The sequence below is a fragment of the Cydia amplana genome, chromosome 9 (assembly GCF_948474715.1).
Source record: "Cydia amplana chromosome 9, ilCydAmpl1.1, whole genome shotgun sequence".
Classification (NCBI taxonomy): Eukaryota; Metazoa; Arthropoda; class Insecta; order Lepidoptera; family Tortricidae; genus Cydia; species Cydia amplana.
Window position 1 is genome coordinate 14,962,118 of NC_086077.1, and position 16,832 is coordinate 14,978,949.

At 38.2% G+C, this 16,832-nt stretch overlaps 2 protein-coding genes across 2 annotated transcripts in view; one reads left to right on the forward strand and one right to left on the reverse strand.

Annotated features, from left to right (window-relative positions):
• The window catches only part of LOC134650773 (uncharacterized), a 36,544-nt gene extending 25,367 nt beyond the window's left edge, over positions 1–11,177 (reverse strand). Inside the window, exons 1-4 of the mRNA XM_063505707.1 lie at positions 11,036–11,177; positions 3,398–3,594; positions 1,447–1,576; positions 988–1,079 (exon numbers count right to left, since the gene is read on the reverse strand). Coding sequence (XP_063361777.1) covers positions 988–1,079; positions 1,447–1,576; positions 3,398–3,594; positions 11,036–11,086 — 470 coding nt within the window. The 5' untranslated portion in view covers positions 11,087–11,177. The remainder of the gene's footprint in view (positions 1–987; positions 1,080–1,446; positions 1,577–3,397; positions 3,595–11,035) is intronic.
• The window catches only part of LOC134651218 (adenylosuccinate lyase), a 57,256-nt gene that overhangs the window by 38,653 nt on the left and 1,771 nt on the right, over positions 1–16,832 (forward strand). Inside the window, exon 2 of the mRNA XM_063506288.1 lies at positions 15,939–16,234. Within this exon, the coding sequence (XP_063362358.1) occupies positions 15,939–16,234 (296 nt within the window). The remainder of the gene's footprint in view (positions 1–15,938; positions 16,235–16,832) is intronic.

A 16,832-nucleotide genomic window follows, 5' to 3' on the forward strand; every position in this document is an offset into this window, starting at 1 on the left:
GTCTTGCTACTAGATTAGCCGCGAGATGCGACATTTTGACCTTTAAATTGGCACCTAGGTTGACCCATAATTGCGTTATTGTTGTAATTTCATTCATTAATTGTTGTGAGACTGGGTGAGACCGGATAGCACCGGTAAAACTGGGCATCACGGTCAAACGGTTTCCGGGCAACTGTATAAACATTAAACATGTCGCATATATAACTCGAAACAATTTGATATAAGGCGTAACGTTTGTTATTAAAGTTCTACAGTAGCTCGTAATTCATTTTTTGTGAAATATAACATATAAGTATTAGATATACCTGCCTTAGTAGCTATAGCCTGACCAGTAATATATGATAATTGTCAAGAGGGCGCTGTTATTCTCATGTATAGGGTGACAATTCAGTGTAGTATGAAAAAATTAGTTCCAGTGAAATTCCGCAACATGGCGCACCCTCAATAGATCCTGGTTCACCTATACACCAAACTAGACGTTGTATACATAATCGATTGATGGCAATAAATATCCTGTGTACGGTCTAGTTCACAAACAACACTAGTTCACAATCATAATATTATTTATAAATGAAATGCAACATTGTTTTAAATTACATTTATTTCGAAATAGTTGCTAAATATAACTTACTTAGAAAAGTTAGAAATACACACAAAATATTGGTGGTATCTTAAATTTGATGGTAACATTAAAATCCGCTCGATTCTCGTCAAGAAATGACACCGTCGATAAAATTTACTTAACAAAAAATGCACACTAATAGGTGGGAAAATATGAAAAGTTTGGGAGAGCTATAACATATTGGCAAGGAAATTAAAAAAGAAACGCAACTTTCATAAAAATTAAAATCAAATAAGTGTACCGCGAACAAAGTTTTGTGCGGTACACTAAAAACTACCGATATAAATGTTTTGGACAGCTGAGCACTTAAACTATATTTTTATACTTATTCAGGTAAGATATACCTAGTTAAGGCTATTGTTTACATTTCCTTCGTGTAGTGTATGACAGAGAGCGCCGTATCTAGAAGGTACACGGCTCCTTGGATGACGCAGAGAGCACCAACTGCTAGGCCCACCTGAAATGGCAACAAAATTAGGTTAGAATTACCTAAGGTATAAAACGTGACCTCTTTTAGAGGACAAGGGAGGTGTTAATCTGGGGCACGGGTTTATTGCCTTAATTGCTTTAGATGCCTTAGACGACCCACTACTTTTCACGCTTGGTTTTACCTACATAGAATTATTGAACGCAATTAAAATATACAGAAGAAAGCTCCTGACGCGCGTAAGAATTAGTCACTGTTGTGAGGACACTCTGATGAGACATTTCTACAATTGTACTCAAAAATAGACAATAATAACTCGCGGAAACTTTCTTACATTTGAATTCATTATGGTCTCAATCATTTCGTCAACATCGAGTGACCAGTCTGAAGGCATTACCTGTTTCTCAGCGAAGACGAACTGGTACTGGTGCTCGCCCTGGTACCCGCCCCAGTAGTGCAGCGCCACGGCCCCCACGGCGATCCAGAGGAACACGCCCACGAAGTTCATCACGATCTCGGAAAGGGCCCTGGAAAATGCAAAGAGTGAATTAAGTCTCCTGTTCAAGTCTTAGTGATGACACTGAGGCCCCGTAAAACCCTAAAAAAACTCATAATTTTGCTCAGTACTTCTGTCCTACATGTCGGAATTAAAGACAGTTCATTTGCTGCTAAACATATGCCTTTTTTACTACGTCACTCCTCGGTCCTCTGCTCACCTCATCCATTGTTTACTTGCCGTTCAGCACCATCTTATATATCATATATGGATGTGGCCATCGAGCCGTTGGTCTCCTGTCGCCACGGTACTCTTTGACGACTTTGCCAAAGCCAGTTATTTAGCCCATATCTCTAGTTGGTCTTAGTTCATCACATGCCGAGAAATCACGGGTAATAGCAGGATGTTACTTGTACACAATGAGATGTACGTCAATGTTTGTCAACTTCATAGCGACAAATTCCTTTATCATCCGCAATACTCGCACGCCAAGTTGTTTATTAACTTCATTAAATCCGCTTAGTATACTGGAAAATGTCCAGTTGTGGAAACAAGCCAAGATTGTGCAGTATTGGTAATATACCTACCTGTTTAAGTCACATTACAAATCCATGATGAGTTACGAAACTTCGGAATCTCTTGTTAACAGTAGCCAAGTGTTTAATGGAACCAAACAGCAAGATGAAATGAAGTGCGCACTTAAAGAGCGGATATCTACACCCTCCGATTATTTTCTTGCTCTAGCACATGTTACTCTTATTAATAGTAGCAATCAAGATCAGACTGTACAGCAGGAGCATGTAAATGAAGAACCCTCCAAAAAACGCTTGTTTTGTGGACTGCATCTAATTTATATTGATGTAGAAGCATGATTGCAGATCAATATTTTGATAAGATATTTAGATAACAAGCTTTCACACTTCCCGGTTAATTATGTATTATTAACGTAGGGATAGGAATTAATCAAATATAAACACTATTACAGCGGCGCTAAATCATATTTGAAATTGGCATATAATGAAATCGCCAGAGAAACTGAATGCACAAGCACTTCCTGTCATTGTAGATGAGGAACCCAGTAATAACCAATGAGGATCAGTAGGAAGCAGTCATCTTGCCATCATACCTCTTGTGCTCAGTGGTACCCAACAGAAACGTGATGCACTGCACCAGCGTGAAGATGAGGCAGCCGACGATGACGCCGGACGCGACGATCTCAACGTCCTGGTTCTTCTCGTTGAGGTTTCATGTGACGCCCACGCCAACGAGATGACAGTGTCTCTAGCCGACGTACCTCTTGTGCTCAGTGGTACCAAACAGGAACGTGATGCACTGCACCAGCGTGAAGATGAGGCAGCCGACGATTATGCCGGACGCGACGATCTCAGCGTCCTGGTTCTTCTCGTTGAGGTTCCATGTGACGCCCACGCCAAGAAACTTAATATGACTGATGAGATGACAATGTCTCTAGCCGACGTACCTCGTATGCTCAGTGGTACCGAAGAGGAACGTGATGCACTGAACCAGCGTGTAGATGAGGAAGCCGACGATGACGCCGAACGCGATGATCTCAGCGTCCTGGTTCTTCTCGTTGAGGTTCCATGTGCCGCCCACGCCAAGAAACTTAGTATGACTGATGAGATGACAGTGTCTCTAGCCGACGTACCTCTTGTGTTCAGTGGTGCCGAAGAGAAACGTGATGCACTGCACCAGCGTGTAGATGAGGTAGCCGACGATGACGCCGGACGCGACGATCTCGGCGTCCGGGTTCTTCTCGTTGAGGTTCCATGTGCCGCCGACGCCAAGAAACTTAGTATGACTGATGAGATCACAGTGTCTCTAGCCGACGTACCTCTTGTGTTCAGTGGTGCCGAAGAGGAACGTGATGCACTGCACCAGCGTGTAGATGAGGTAGCCGACGATGACGCCGGACGCGACGATCTCGGCGTCTGGGTTCTTCTCCTCGTTGAGGTTCCATGTGCCGCCGACGCCGAGGAACTCGCCGTTGTAACCAGTGCGGTACAGGACCAGGATGATGATGTTCAAGACCTGGAGACATGAGTTAGTTGGTCAGATGAGGTGTCGATTACGTAATAAATCTAGGTAATTTATAATTTCTTCTTTTGTTTTTTAAACAAATTTAAACTTTCAGTGGTGTACGTGATATTTTCAAAGGTACTGTTTATCGAAAACGTTAGCTAATTAGTAATTAGCTATAATTAGCTAATAAAATTTAGCTAGTATTACTGTGTGTGTAATACAAACGTAGATTTTTGATTTGTCGATGGTCTACTTTCTTTTTTATGTGTGAATGCTACGGTTACTATGTATAAGAAAAGTCCTGTGTTTAATTTCATCCTGTCAGAGTCTAAAATGATTGTTCTCTTTGTTTTTGCCCATAACTCATTATTGTTTAACTTCTGTAACAAACTGGAAGAATATACGGTAGTGATTTAATTACAGTGTAACAGGTACCTTATCAGGTCTTTATCTCGTTACTCATTTCCGGTGTGTCATCCCTAATCTGCGGTTCCGATCTGAGATTCGTTTACTGTCATTAGTGACTTTATTGTAAACATTCTAACTAGGTATACAGTGCTAATTAGGGATCTATTCAGTTAGACCAGAGAACAAACCCCTTATTCTCTAGAATTATTTGATAACAGATTTCACTATTACTGACATAAATGTGACCAATGACGATGCTGATTAATTGATTAGTATTGTGATGTGTGTTACTTTGATTATTATAAGTTTTAGGTTCCTGATAATCTTCAGATAATAAGGGATGTGTATATTTATTGTTAGCATTCTATTCATTCTCATTCCCTGGGTTGACTTGTTACCCAGATATACCTAAGTACTGATTCACTTTAAGCTTATTGGTGTGTAAAACATTATTTTTGTTACACTGTTTGACTCTTGAGTGGATAAAGAACAGAGTTAAATCCTTAATCAACAATTATTGACAACGAACATGCATTTTGACCTCTGCGGGCGCAGCATGGTCCTTTTTTTATCGCCTGTCACTATGCCCGTCACTTTCGCACTTACATACTTGTTAGAACGTGACAGGCATTGTGACAAGCGACAAAAATGCGACCGTGCTACCGCCACTGATTACGATTAAACGGGTCAGATTATGATAAAAACGAGCTTGACTCATTTCAAAAAAGGATAGCTTTGTTATGCGCTTAAAACTAACCAGTGTCATAAACATTTAGCACATGAGATCACCCATTGAGGCATTGACAGTTCCACCTGTATCGTATACGTATTAGTCGATAACGATAAGATAAGGTAAGATAAGCTAGCCGGAATCAAACGTACGCACAACGTCGCTTTGTTCGGCTGACGGATTCCACGAATACTTTGCTTGAAGATGAGACATTCGTCAACATATAGCCTGACGATTAATCACTTTTACTAAACGGATCATTTATTCGAAACTAGCTTCTGCCCCCGACTACGTGTGCGTAAATTGATGATCAATTGATCATGAATGTCAATAACTATCATATGTTCTTTCCCGGGCCTCAAACTCTCCATACCAAAATTCATCTAAATAGTTTTAGTGGTTTAAGCGCGCAAAGGTAACAGACAGAATTACCTTATATTTATTTTCAGGAGCTGTGCTTGTGTAAGTCAAAGTAAGGCCTCCATTTGTTTCGATCGATTGCATCCATTTAATTAACACTTGCTAAATTATCTCTAGAAATAATCCCAACTATCCATATCTAATCGCTGCAGCATGTGGAAGTCAACGTCCATATTGTTTGAACCGGGCATCCGGGCGGCAATTATGTACATACTCTGGTTATTACGATCACGGTTAATTGTCAGCTGTCGGGGGCAGAATCTACACAGAGATTTTATGACATGTAACTAGAGTATGGATTCATGCTCCGTTTATACTGGTGAATTGGTGATGTCCGGGATGAATTTATTTAATTTATTTTCTTAGTTAAAAGTAACCTTAAGAAACTATCCATTATTTGCATTGGGGTTGCATTATGTATGTTATGATGTTATATACAAGAAGTACCGGAAGCAGAAAGATTGGTCGTCGCTTTAACTATCAAAATAACGCTGGTCAATTTCTGAAGATCAAGGTGCCTTTGAAAAAATACACATTTCAAAAATCTTCTATTTGTAATCGCTCGTTGCAAGTTTCAATTTTGTCATGTCTCGGTTTATTAGGCACTCTTTTTGATCGAACCTCGAACAGCGAATTGGCCATGACATTGCGTTTTGTTTTAAGATTTCAACTACAAGTAGGTACCTAGATTTTTTTCCCATCTCTTACAATTATGAAGCGCAAAACACAATCCGCCAGTATACGTGTGCCCCGAGATCTTTAACCATTATACGTAATCGAAGATCACAGTTCTTTTGATTATTTTGTGGAAAGGCTTCGGTAAGCTTTATAAATATATAGCCGCTTGACATTCCAAGGCTAGTTTTTCAGTCCGGACGCGCGCAAATTCGTCACAGATTCAGTTTGTCTTGAATGACGAATCGGTGATCTTAGGAGGAAAATCTGCTTGACACTTTCCATACAAATGTTTAGAATACGTTTTTGTTTTTATAATGATTATGCAGAGGAAACGTACACCCGTTGGCACTTATGTATTTAAATTTGTAACTCTACTTACTCCGGAGTTTTAAGTAGCTATTTTTACATCTTAAAATAAAAAATAAATAAACATTAAGGTCAAGTGGGGTAAGAGAAACATAGTTTATTTACTTGCCACAGTGTTTGTTTTACGCCATCTACCTAATTCGTAAGTACGTAATATGAATTAGCTTTGGTTTTCCTGTGACACCCGACATGGGTTTTCGAAAAAAATACTACCTAAATTCCTACGTTTAGTCATGCAACCACATGAAAACAGGGCACATTATACATTAACCTCAATCTTAATCGTCTGCTATCCGGCCTAATAGGGAAATATGACAATTAATTAACATAAGGGTACTCCGGATCGTGAGTTAACATATGACCTGCCCCGAGTGAGTAATCGAGTCAGCTAGTTAATTGTAGCGTCCTGCTCGATTCTTTACACTGTTTCTACAATAGTTTCTACGCATCTGAGAACTGTGGGCAATTATTATTAGACACCTAGACGCGTAACAAATATAATGTAATTAGAGGATAGACATATACTGGTCTGGCAACAGAGCAATTTAATGATTTTGTGAATTAAGTTCTTCTGCAGCGACTTACGCGCCGATAACTTAATGTAATTTGTTTGTTTATGTCAATTATTGAGTAATATGATTATACATTGACTGTCTAGAAATCAAGAGTTTCAGCGATTCTTAAAGACAATGCCATTTGAACTGCATATTAAATGTTCCGTTTTCCAGTGTCATTGATACTTAAAATAAGTATCAGTGACATAATCACAGCTCTTCAGATTCTTTAAATTATCGTGTAGTCCCGTAGGTATCCCGGAGTTCTGTTGCAAAGTACATATTTTCATAAATGAGAGAAATAACTCGGACAACGCAAACAAGAACGTTGGTTTTGATACCTACTCGTACTTAATTACGTATTGAACCTAAGTTGTATTTTATCTTTTGCCACACCTCAAGGGGTTTCATGTACTTTAAATAATGTAGGTATAGTATATTGAATGCAAATAAAGAAATGAATGAAATGAAGTGTAGTATCTTCTATTGTACTATAGTTGGGTGGTCCATCCATATACAAAATATCTGAACACGTCGCTCCGATATATCTAATGGCGACTGTACTAACAGCTATTTATTTACCCAAATGCCGACGGTACCCTCTAGCGGAACTCTTGACCATATTCCGTTCTAAGAAGTTTTACGGCCTTCCATGCCGGAATGCAAATCTCCTGCGCACAATGGCGTCCCTCGGCGCGCGCGCAGTTTGCCTTGGGCAGATTTACCTTGGCGGGACGTGACCGACTTTACTGTGACATGTATAACTGATGATTGGTTTACATGCTTAATTACGCTGTTATATTATTTGAATAGTTAATGGGTGTATGAATTGACACATACCTAGAGGTATATAGATGTTGTTATAGCAAAACACAACATTGTTTATTTACCTCATCACCGCGATGAAAATATTTCAGTGTACTGTAACTGACTACGATTATACATATATAGTATGAAAAGATCTTTTGACCCGCATTGATTTAAAAGAATAAATTAAGCCTAGCCAGGGAAAACAATCCATCATAGTCGGTCGCAAATCATTTTGAACTACATGGAAATACTACATAATGAAACATTCAGTGAAATGAAAGTCTGTATGCCTTAAACAAGGACTAAGGAAGTAAGGAATTTCCTTTTATTTCTCGCAATACTAGTATTTTATTTACTTTCATTCAAGACACGGACATCCTTATTGATAACAGAGTACTAGCCACTACTAATACTAGTTATAAGAGTTAGTCACCAGTTATTCAGTAGTAACTTAGTGAGTAGTGAGTAACCCCACTGATAAGGCTGTTTGTGTTTGCTTGCATGCAACACTACGCTTAAAAGGAGCTCGTATAGTTTACGGATCACAAGTTTCAGTAGTGTGACGTATTCTGCTCTTCTTTTTTTTTATGGACTTTCTGAGCTGGGCAGCTGGTGCCCTTTGCTCGTTGACTGGCTGTAGCGTCGAGTACACGAATAGTACACAAACAAACGGTAAAAAATAAAACCAATTTTAGTTATTTAGTCCCAGAATAACAAGACTAAGTACATAATTTTAAACGCTAAGCGAGCAAAAAAGTGAAAAATTAGAACTGCGCATTCTTACACTACCCACCGTGTAAGATTGTGCAGCTAGATGTGTAAGACTGTGCAGGTCGTGTAAGAATACGCGATACCTCAGGAGGCAGTTAGGTACACTCGATTTATAACCAAAACGATAGCTTTGTTTCTATGTACTAGAAATCATGTCCTTTACCGAAATGTAACTTACAGCGTCATTTTTTCAACAAGTTCTTCCTATAAACTGACCTGACCTAAATACTATAAATAATCTAATGATTTTCCAGTTAGTGGTGTATGCATAGAGCGAGGTGTAAATAAGTCATAGTGATTGTGTATCAACTGGGTGGGGCTTATCGCGGTGATACGGAACGGGGCCGCATACCTGCTGCCGGGGCGTTGAAACAATGACATTAAGCTGGCTGGTTTGCCATGTCCTTTAGTATTGCTGGAACATACATGCTTTCTCACTTTACGAAATGACGTTTGTTCGATAATTATGAATTAAACTTTATTTAAATAGCACCACGTATTAGATTGCAATTTTTTTTTTATCTGAGTAGGTGTAGTGTCTCATTCTCCATCTACTAGAATAACACTATTATTGCGGGTAATTTGGCTTCTTCAAACAGGACATCGGATATTGAGTAGCATATCTAATACATAACGTCGTCATATGAAAAAAAAAAATACACTTCTACACTATGTATTTCTATTTGTCATGTCATAATTCATTATAAAGCCTTTGATGCCTTGTATGATAAAGACGCATTTATCTATCCAGTTCAGCGGTTTGTCTTCAATTCGCGTTGTTAAAACAATTCTGTTGTATGATTCAAAGATTTTAAGTCACTAAACAAAGTGTTGATGCCAATAATACGTTTAAACAATAACAAAGGAATTAAGCGATTTATTGTATCTAGAGCTGAGCAAAGTTCGATGTGTCCTTATGCAAAGTTCGAGTTATAAGCTGTTTTATTAAAACTAAAATGATTTATTAAAACTATCATTCAGCATTTTTAATTACCACAATATGAGTAACTATTTAACTATAGTGCTACTTTTGCTGTAAACATCGCTTAGAAACTTCATTAATTTATTTTGATCTAACACGCAATAGGAGGGCTTGTCCAAAACACGCAAAGCGGTGCACACCTACAGACAGACCTACACCCTAATACAGGTTTGAATGAGGCCAATTATCGAGAAAATTCACTAAAACCAATCAACTTTGACATCGACTCAATAAAGACCACCATATTTATATAAGCCAGTCCGTTATAACCATAATATTTTTAATTGCTTAATGTCTAGGCTCAGTAGATTATATTGATTATTGATCCCATGTAGGTACTTAATTATTGACCGAGCGAGCGCGAAGCGTCTCCGTTTCAGCTTAAGTAGGTAAAAATACTTTCGTATGTCGGTCCGGCTGTTCTCCTGCACTTTTCTCAGCCGATTCTAGTGTTTTTTTGTGAGCATGTTTTATAATTATTTGGAATTGTTTTGACGATTCAGTTTTTAATTGAAAATTTTGGCGTAGATATATTGGTTTACGAAGTCTAATACAGCCCACAGATCCACTAAAGTCTATTTTTTCATTCGGTAGACTAAAATGACATTTCATAATAGGAACATAGAATAACATTTCATAATATGAAATTATATGATATTTCTTAATTATTAATTTGTTTAATAAACACCATTATTCTATGGGCCCTATATGGGCCATATTGACAGACCTGCCAAATATTTATTCACGCCATACTCGAGAAGGTATATCGCCGTGTTTTAAAGTTAAGGTTAAAGATTTGGTGACACAGATATTGTTATCTTTTGTTTGCTAACGTGCGTTGGTGACGCCATCTTTACGCGAAGTTAGTCAATGATCAAGCCCTTAATCCTCTCTAGTTAAAGCTTCAATAGATACAAATAAAATATAAAATACAAACACACACGTAAATGGGTATAATCTTAAAGCTATTTATCTGAAGTTCTATATGAAGCGACAGTGCAATTGTTGGAATAACCAAAAAACGTTATACATATGTACTTTTATTTATGTACTCGTACTTGTGATCATCGCCCCTAAGTCTAGATAGATATACCTGCCTAATCTCAACTTTCTCGGGACTATCACTATCAGCCCTTACCTATTCCATGTGCCAATTCGTAAGTCATTTATTGATGTAGGTATTGAACTTTTCTGAACTGAAAATAGCATTATCAGTATCTTGTGAAGTATTGAACATGCAAAGGATACCAAATTTTTAATTGCTATTGATCACCTCATCATATTTTGCTATATGCAAATTATCGGTGCAAATTATGTTTCATCATAATAACAGTCTGATTAAAAACAATTTCTTCTTCCCTTGTTAGAATAACTATATGAGTTATCGTTTAATATCAAAAATGTCATTAGAATGAGTAACATTATCTTTGTATTCTACATGGCTACATGGCTGCCCTATTTACCGACTACAGGTATGACTCACAGGTATATTACTCATGGAATCCCTGTGGTCATTCATTCCATTATCAATTTTGTCTCAAGAGAATTCATCAAGAAATTACAAGCAATACTGCGTATCCTACTGTAACCATTTAGAACTTGTAATTGCCAATCGCAAAACATCTGATGGAGACGTGCATTAAAAAAAAGTCTACCGCTATATCGCTTTCAATGATGATTCGCTTTCATTTTCAAGAACATCTGAAACAAGAAAAATAAAAAGATACTCACAATTTTGAACACTTTCACTGTGATTGTCGCTATCGTCTGCACCGAAACCATTTTTGCACTTTTCTGTCACTTTTTGATTTAAAAAAAAAAACAAGATTCACTTCGTGTGTCGTTTACGTTCGGCTCTTCACTGGTTTGTTTTTGCTTATCAGTGCCCACAGTTTTATCATTTAGTTCGCTAAGCAATCTTATCTCTTTCAGCGAATTACTGGGGCAACCTGTAGGCTAGCTTTTCACAAATGTGACGTTATCTATAAAAAGGGACCTTATTGTCGATGGCGCTTACGCCATTATTAACGATGCTTCGATGTAAATACAATGCCACGCGACGCTGTGCGGCGTAAGCGCCATCGACAATAAGGTCCCTTTTCATAGATAATGCCCCAAATATGTTCTTAAAAACATAGACAGCAGATCAGATTAAAAACAGAGACATCACTTTGCCATAGCTTTAGTTTTACTTATTAAACTGGAAACGTTATCTACTTAATGTTGCCATTGTATAATGATACTTTCAGTATTTTCACCTTAAATAAGTCCTGAGTTGTGCCAGAAAAGCTGAAACAGGTATGTTGAAAGGTGTAAGAAAATATCATCTTGCTTCTTAAACAAACCTTGAAACAGGCCTACTGAATCTATACTTTGTTGTTACATTTGGTCCTTCGTTCTTCCCATTTTGTTCAGCACTACCTATCCTTGTTTAAAACGGACATTATAATGCCTCTTATGAATTCAAAAACAGATACCGCAAAACTATATAAACATCGGTTTTGGATGTTCTTAAAAACCAGATCTTCCTGAATAAGCAGCATATTAATGGTGTAACCGCAACTCGTCGTGGTATCACGTGCAGTAACGGCTGTTTTCAATAGGTTTAATGCAGGTAGAGGTCTCATAAAGCTAACTAGTAGTTCGCCCCGAACTGAGAACTCGCGGTTTGCTAAAAATATCAATTGAATGCAGTCGTCAAAGGATTGAAAACCGCGTACGATTTATTGCAAGGTCTCTGGAGCCCTTAACTGATACTGTATCTGTGGTAAGCCGAAATATTTCCTGTCAAATGTCAAATACCTATATTATGTTTATTTTATTTTTATCTTGCTAATTATTTCAAAATGGTAAATTTAAAAACGATATTATAAAAGTGTAAGCCGAGCACTTTCGTTTGATACCAAACTCGACCATACTTTCTTGCAAATAAAATGACCAGAATAGCAAGACACCTCACAAACAGCTTTTAGGCCTTCTAAGCTCTTCTAGCTCAATAACCCCTTGATCGAGCCTGCTCATCATTTAATGACTAAAATATAATGCCCTCGACTACACGTTTACCCAATTTCATTGAAATTAGAACAAATTTACTTAAGTTATTGTGTATCAAACTATCTTCTGACAGTTCAGCTTAAAAACATCGAAATGCCGGGACGTGCCGCTAGCCAGCCGCATGTTCAAAGTTGAATGTAAGAACTTCGCTTCGCTTCGCTCGCTCGTTCGATTAAATAAGTAATTCTGGTAATGCTAAGGGAAATACAGTCAACCAATTGAAGTCCTAGGCTGCCATTTAAATATTAACAAATTTTGCACGTTTCTGTCAATTCTGTTCAACACATCAGGAATCGTAAATGATTACCCCCATAACTTGCAGAAACAAGATGCATGCAGGTTCTGCCAGGAGTCAGAGGAGACTGCAATGCACATTCTCTGCTCCTGTGGACCATTAATGTCAAAAAGTATTCCACCTACTTAGGGCGGCATGTATTGCAACCCTATGAGGTACAGAACGTTACGGCCCAAAGCATCTGTAATTTTCTGGATTCAACGGGCATTAGTAATGAACTTTAAAGGGCCGTCACAATAGATCAATACCTGGTCGACGTGTCACTCAAAGGCCCAGTACCACCCCAATAATAACTATCATCACCGACAAAACAATACATTACAATAGACCTGACATTACCCTCCACGATAAAGGTGCAAAAACTGTGTATCTCATTGACGTAGCCATACCCAACACGCATAACCTCTCTCCAACTCACACTGAAAAGATTAGTAAATACGCAGACTTGTCAATAGAGATAAAAACCCAATGGCGGGTGAATACTGTAAAGACTATACCAGTAATAATTTCATCTACCGGTGTTATCCCTCGCACACTGCATACCAGTCTAAAAACCCTCGATATACACCCACTCACCTACATTCTTGCTCAGAAAGCTGTTATATTGAACACATGTCGGATAGTACGCAAATTCTTAGCTTTAGAAAATTAGGGTATTACATATCCTTCTATATTCGTTTGGCCAAAAGTCCGCGAATATGGAAGTAAAATCACCTCCGACTGGAGAGAAAAACAAATTGAAACAAATAATAATAATAATAACTTACAGAAGTTACACAACACATGGTAGGTGCTTATATATTTTTGTTTTATTGTCCCATCGGACAGATTATTTGACAATTTATTATTCGGGTGGCGGCATACCAAGGCATCTTGCTCACTGTTGCTACAGTAGAAAGTATTTATAGTTTAGTAGAAGAGCTCCGCACGGGAAACATATAAAAACTCGAAAATGCGCGTTTTCCCAGAGATAAGACCTAGCTAGCCCCTTAGCTGTGATCGGGACCCATGGGCCCGAGGAATTTTGAATTTTATATAGGTACCTATGCCATACAATTTATATATCAAAGTGATCGAGCCTGTCGGGCTTTCCCACAGCTGAGAGGAAAACTATAGCAAATTTCATCGAATTCGTTAGAGCCGTTTCTTAGATCCCCGAAATATATATAGGTTTTAATAAATAAATAAATATATATACAAGAGTTGCTCGTTTAAAGGTGTATACCTAAGATATAAAAAAAATTAAATTACCGGATCAGTTAAATCTCATAGAAACTTTCAAAATAGGTACCATAAAGCACTTATTGTCTTCTAAAGGGATCACGATGTCAATTTCATGCATTGTGGAGATGATGAAACGTCAAAATCTCAATTTAGCAACGGCCCTTGCTCATTGTTTCAAACGCGTGCGTAAAACGACGTAAGTGACATGAAAATGTAGAGTAGATGTGACCTTTTTTGTACACAGGGTACTTTTGACACGAGGAAGTTGCATTTATTTTGTCGTTGAAGGGAAAGCGAAGGTAATTTTGAAACGGTATATCGTGGTAACCTTTACGAACTCGTATCTTGTGCAACAACTTACAATTTCAACTTTATGGTGTATGAATAAAGGTTGAAATTATCAGGAGGAGGAGGGAGGTATACATAAATATGATACGTGTTTGTGAGTTTGAATATGCCCTTGGGCTTTAGCAACTATGGGACCTTATTATGAATAGAAGATTTACCGTACAAATTAGGTGGTGTCAAGCGTTCACGTTTATCAAAGCTACTTCATCTCTTTTCATGACCTGACTAATTATAATTGATTGAGCGTGTTTATATTGTTTGTATCGTGACTTTCGTGTCAGGCTGTATTTATGTCGTGTCGACACTTGTCAAATTAATAATTTGAGTTTAATGTATTGTTTTTAATTAATTGCTACCACGCCATTGCAGCTGCATTTATTTTATTTTATTTTTATTTTATTTAATAGGTCTGCCGACAGCGGTTACAATGATACATTGTTAGGTATAGGTACATTCGATAGGTGTCTTAAGTTTATTGCACAGCTAATTATAGGCACACACCACATGTGTAAACTTAAAGTTAAATTAACGCTCGACTTGGCGGGGGCACTGCCGTGCCCCTAGATAAAATTAAGAAACTAAATAAAATAGGAAACGTATTTCGTTATAATTCTACGGTTCCACCGAGGTGGATGGTGAGAAGTTGCTGTGGTTGGCCACAAGCGGCTGAATGCCCGGCTGGGTGGAGCTGATTTATAAGTCAAGTGTATAGATATTTGAAAATTAGGTTTTAGTCCAAGAATTCAGCTACCCTCCACCAGAAAGTCACCACGCAAGTTCCTTGCCAACTTATGTGTTGAGTGATAGGTATATATATGATCTTACATGTTATTTTATTATACTAATATTAAGTATATAGTACAGGAATGAAGAGGAAGAATGCAGAAGAAGAAAAAATAAATCAAAATAACACGATAACATACAGTGACTCAGTCTTGGGTGTTAGTCCGGAATTTATTCAAAGAGTCGAAGTAAATATCAGCATTGCCACATTTTTCATTTAATAATCTACTTAGGCGGGGAATAGGGGAGTTTTTACCGAGAATAGTTTTACGAAAAGGAGGGTTTAGGGGTTTTATTGGAGTGCGTGGATATCTATGCGGAGCTCTGAAATGAATTTTCTCTAATAGTTGGGGGCAATCCATTTGATTTCTCAGTAGCTTGTATAAAAATGATAGGTCTAACTAAACTATTTTGGCGTTGAGATAACGATGGTAGTTTAAAGTGTTTTTAAGCGTTTCTGCATTACGAGTACTATCGCGGCATTACTGCTGCGGCGTTGACGCGGGCATTGTCATTATCAAATTCATCAAAAAAGAGTGACGGATTCGATCACGGCAGCACGCAGTAATGCGGGTGCTGTTGGCGTTTGAACGTCACCTTAAGTTTGGTAACATCGCCTCGGAGGCGTATTTTGAATTTGAAAATATTAGACGGATCTAAGAAAAGTGCAGCAAATCAGTATCATACCTTAAAAGTACGAACATGCCTCTTACTATAGTTAATTGTTCAAATTGTTGTATCTCACATTTTGTGAAAAATCACAAAATGGCAGCTAAATAGAATATTATTATTTTAATACATAAAAAGAGGAAGTTTGATCACCTCTTTGGTACGAGAATACTATAAACGAAGACAGCTTTGCTTTTCCACGATTTTTTTCTGCTAAGTTAGTTTTGACTGATTTCTAACTCCAGCCATTTCTCATTCCAGGAGTTAGGCCTCGACATCACAGACGAGCAGATCTCGGAGCTGGAGTCCGCCATCCACGACATTGACTTCGCAGCAGCGGCAGAACACGAGAAGAAAGTCCGTCATGACGTCATGGCCCATGTCCACACCCTGGCCGAACGCTGCCCCCATGCCGCGCCTATTATACATCTTGGGGCTACTTCGTGCTATGTGGGGGATAATACGGACTTGATTACTTTGAAGCATGGACTGGATTTGCTGCTGCCGAGGCTTGCAGCTGTCATTAGTCGGCTGGCTAAGTTTGCTGATGAATACAAGTAAGTATTTTCTTACTCCTTTGAACGCTATTCTCATGCTAAGCCTATCATACATCTTGGGGCTACTTCGTGTTATGTGGGGGAATTATCCCCCACCTACTAGGCGCTATGCCTTATTATTATTACCGATTTGATTACTTTGAAGCATGGACTGGGTTTGCTGCTGCCGAGGCTTGCGGCTGTCATTAGTCGGCTGGCGAAGTTTGCTGATGAATACAAGTTTTAAGAGTTGCCTAATGTCATTCATTCTCTAAACGTTGCCCCTATTCAGCGTCTATCATCTAACTTGGAGCCAGTTCGTGCTACGTTGGAAATAAGTTGGTAAATTAAAAAAATTCTAATCTAAGACTACAAGTTTGCTACTTAATGCTTTTTAGCGGATAGTCTGTAAAAGCTATTACTGTATTATTTTTTAGGGTCTGACAAGTCCGACAACGAGTATTATCCATACTAATATTATAAATGCGAAAGTGTGTTTGTCTGTCTGTCACCTCTTCACGCTTAAACCGCTGAACCGATTTAGTCGAAGTTTGAGTCCCGGGGAAGGACATAGGGTAGTTTTTATCCCAGAAGTCACCCTTTAAGAAGAAGTTTGTAT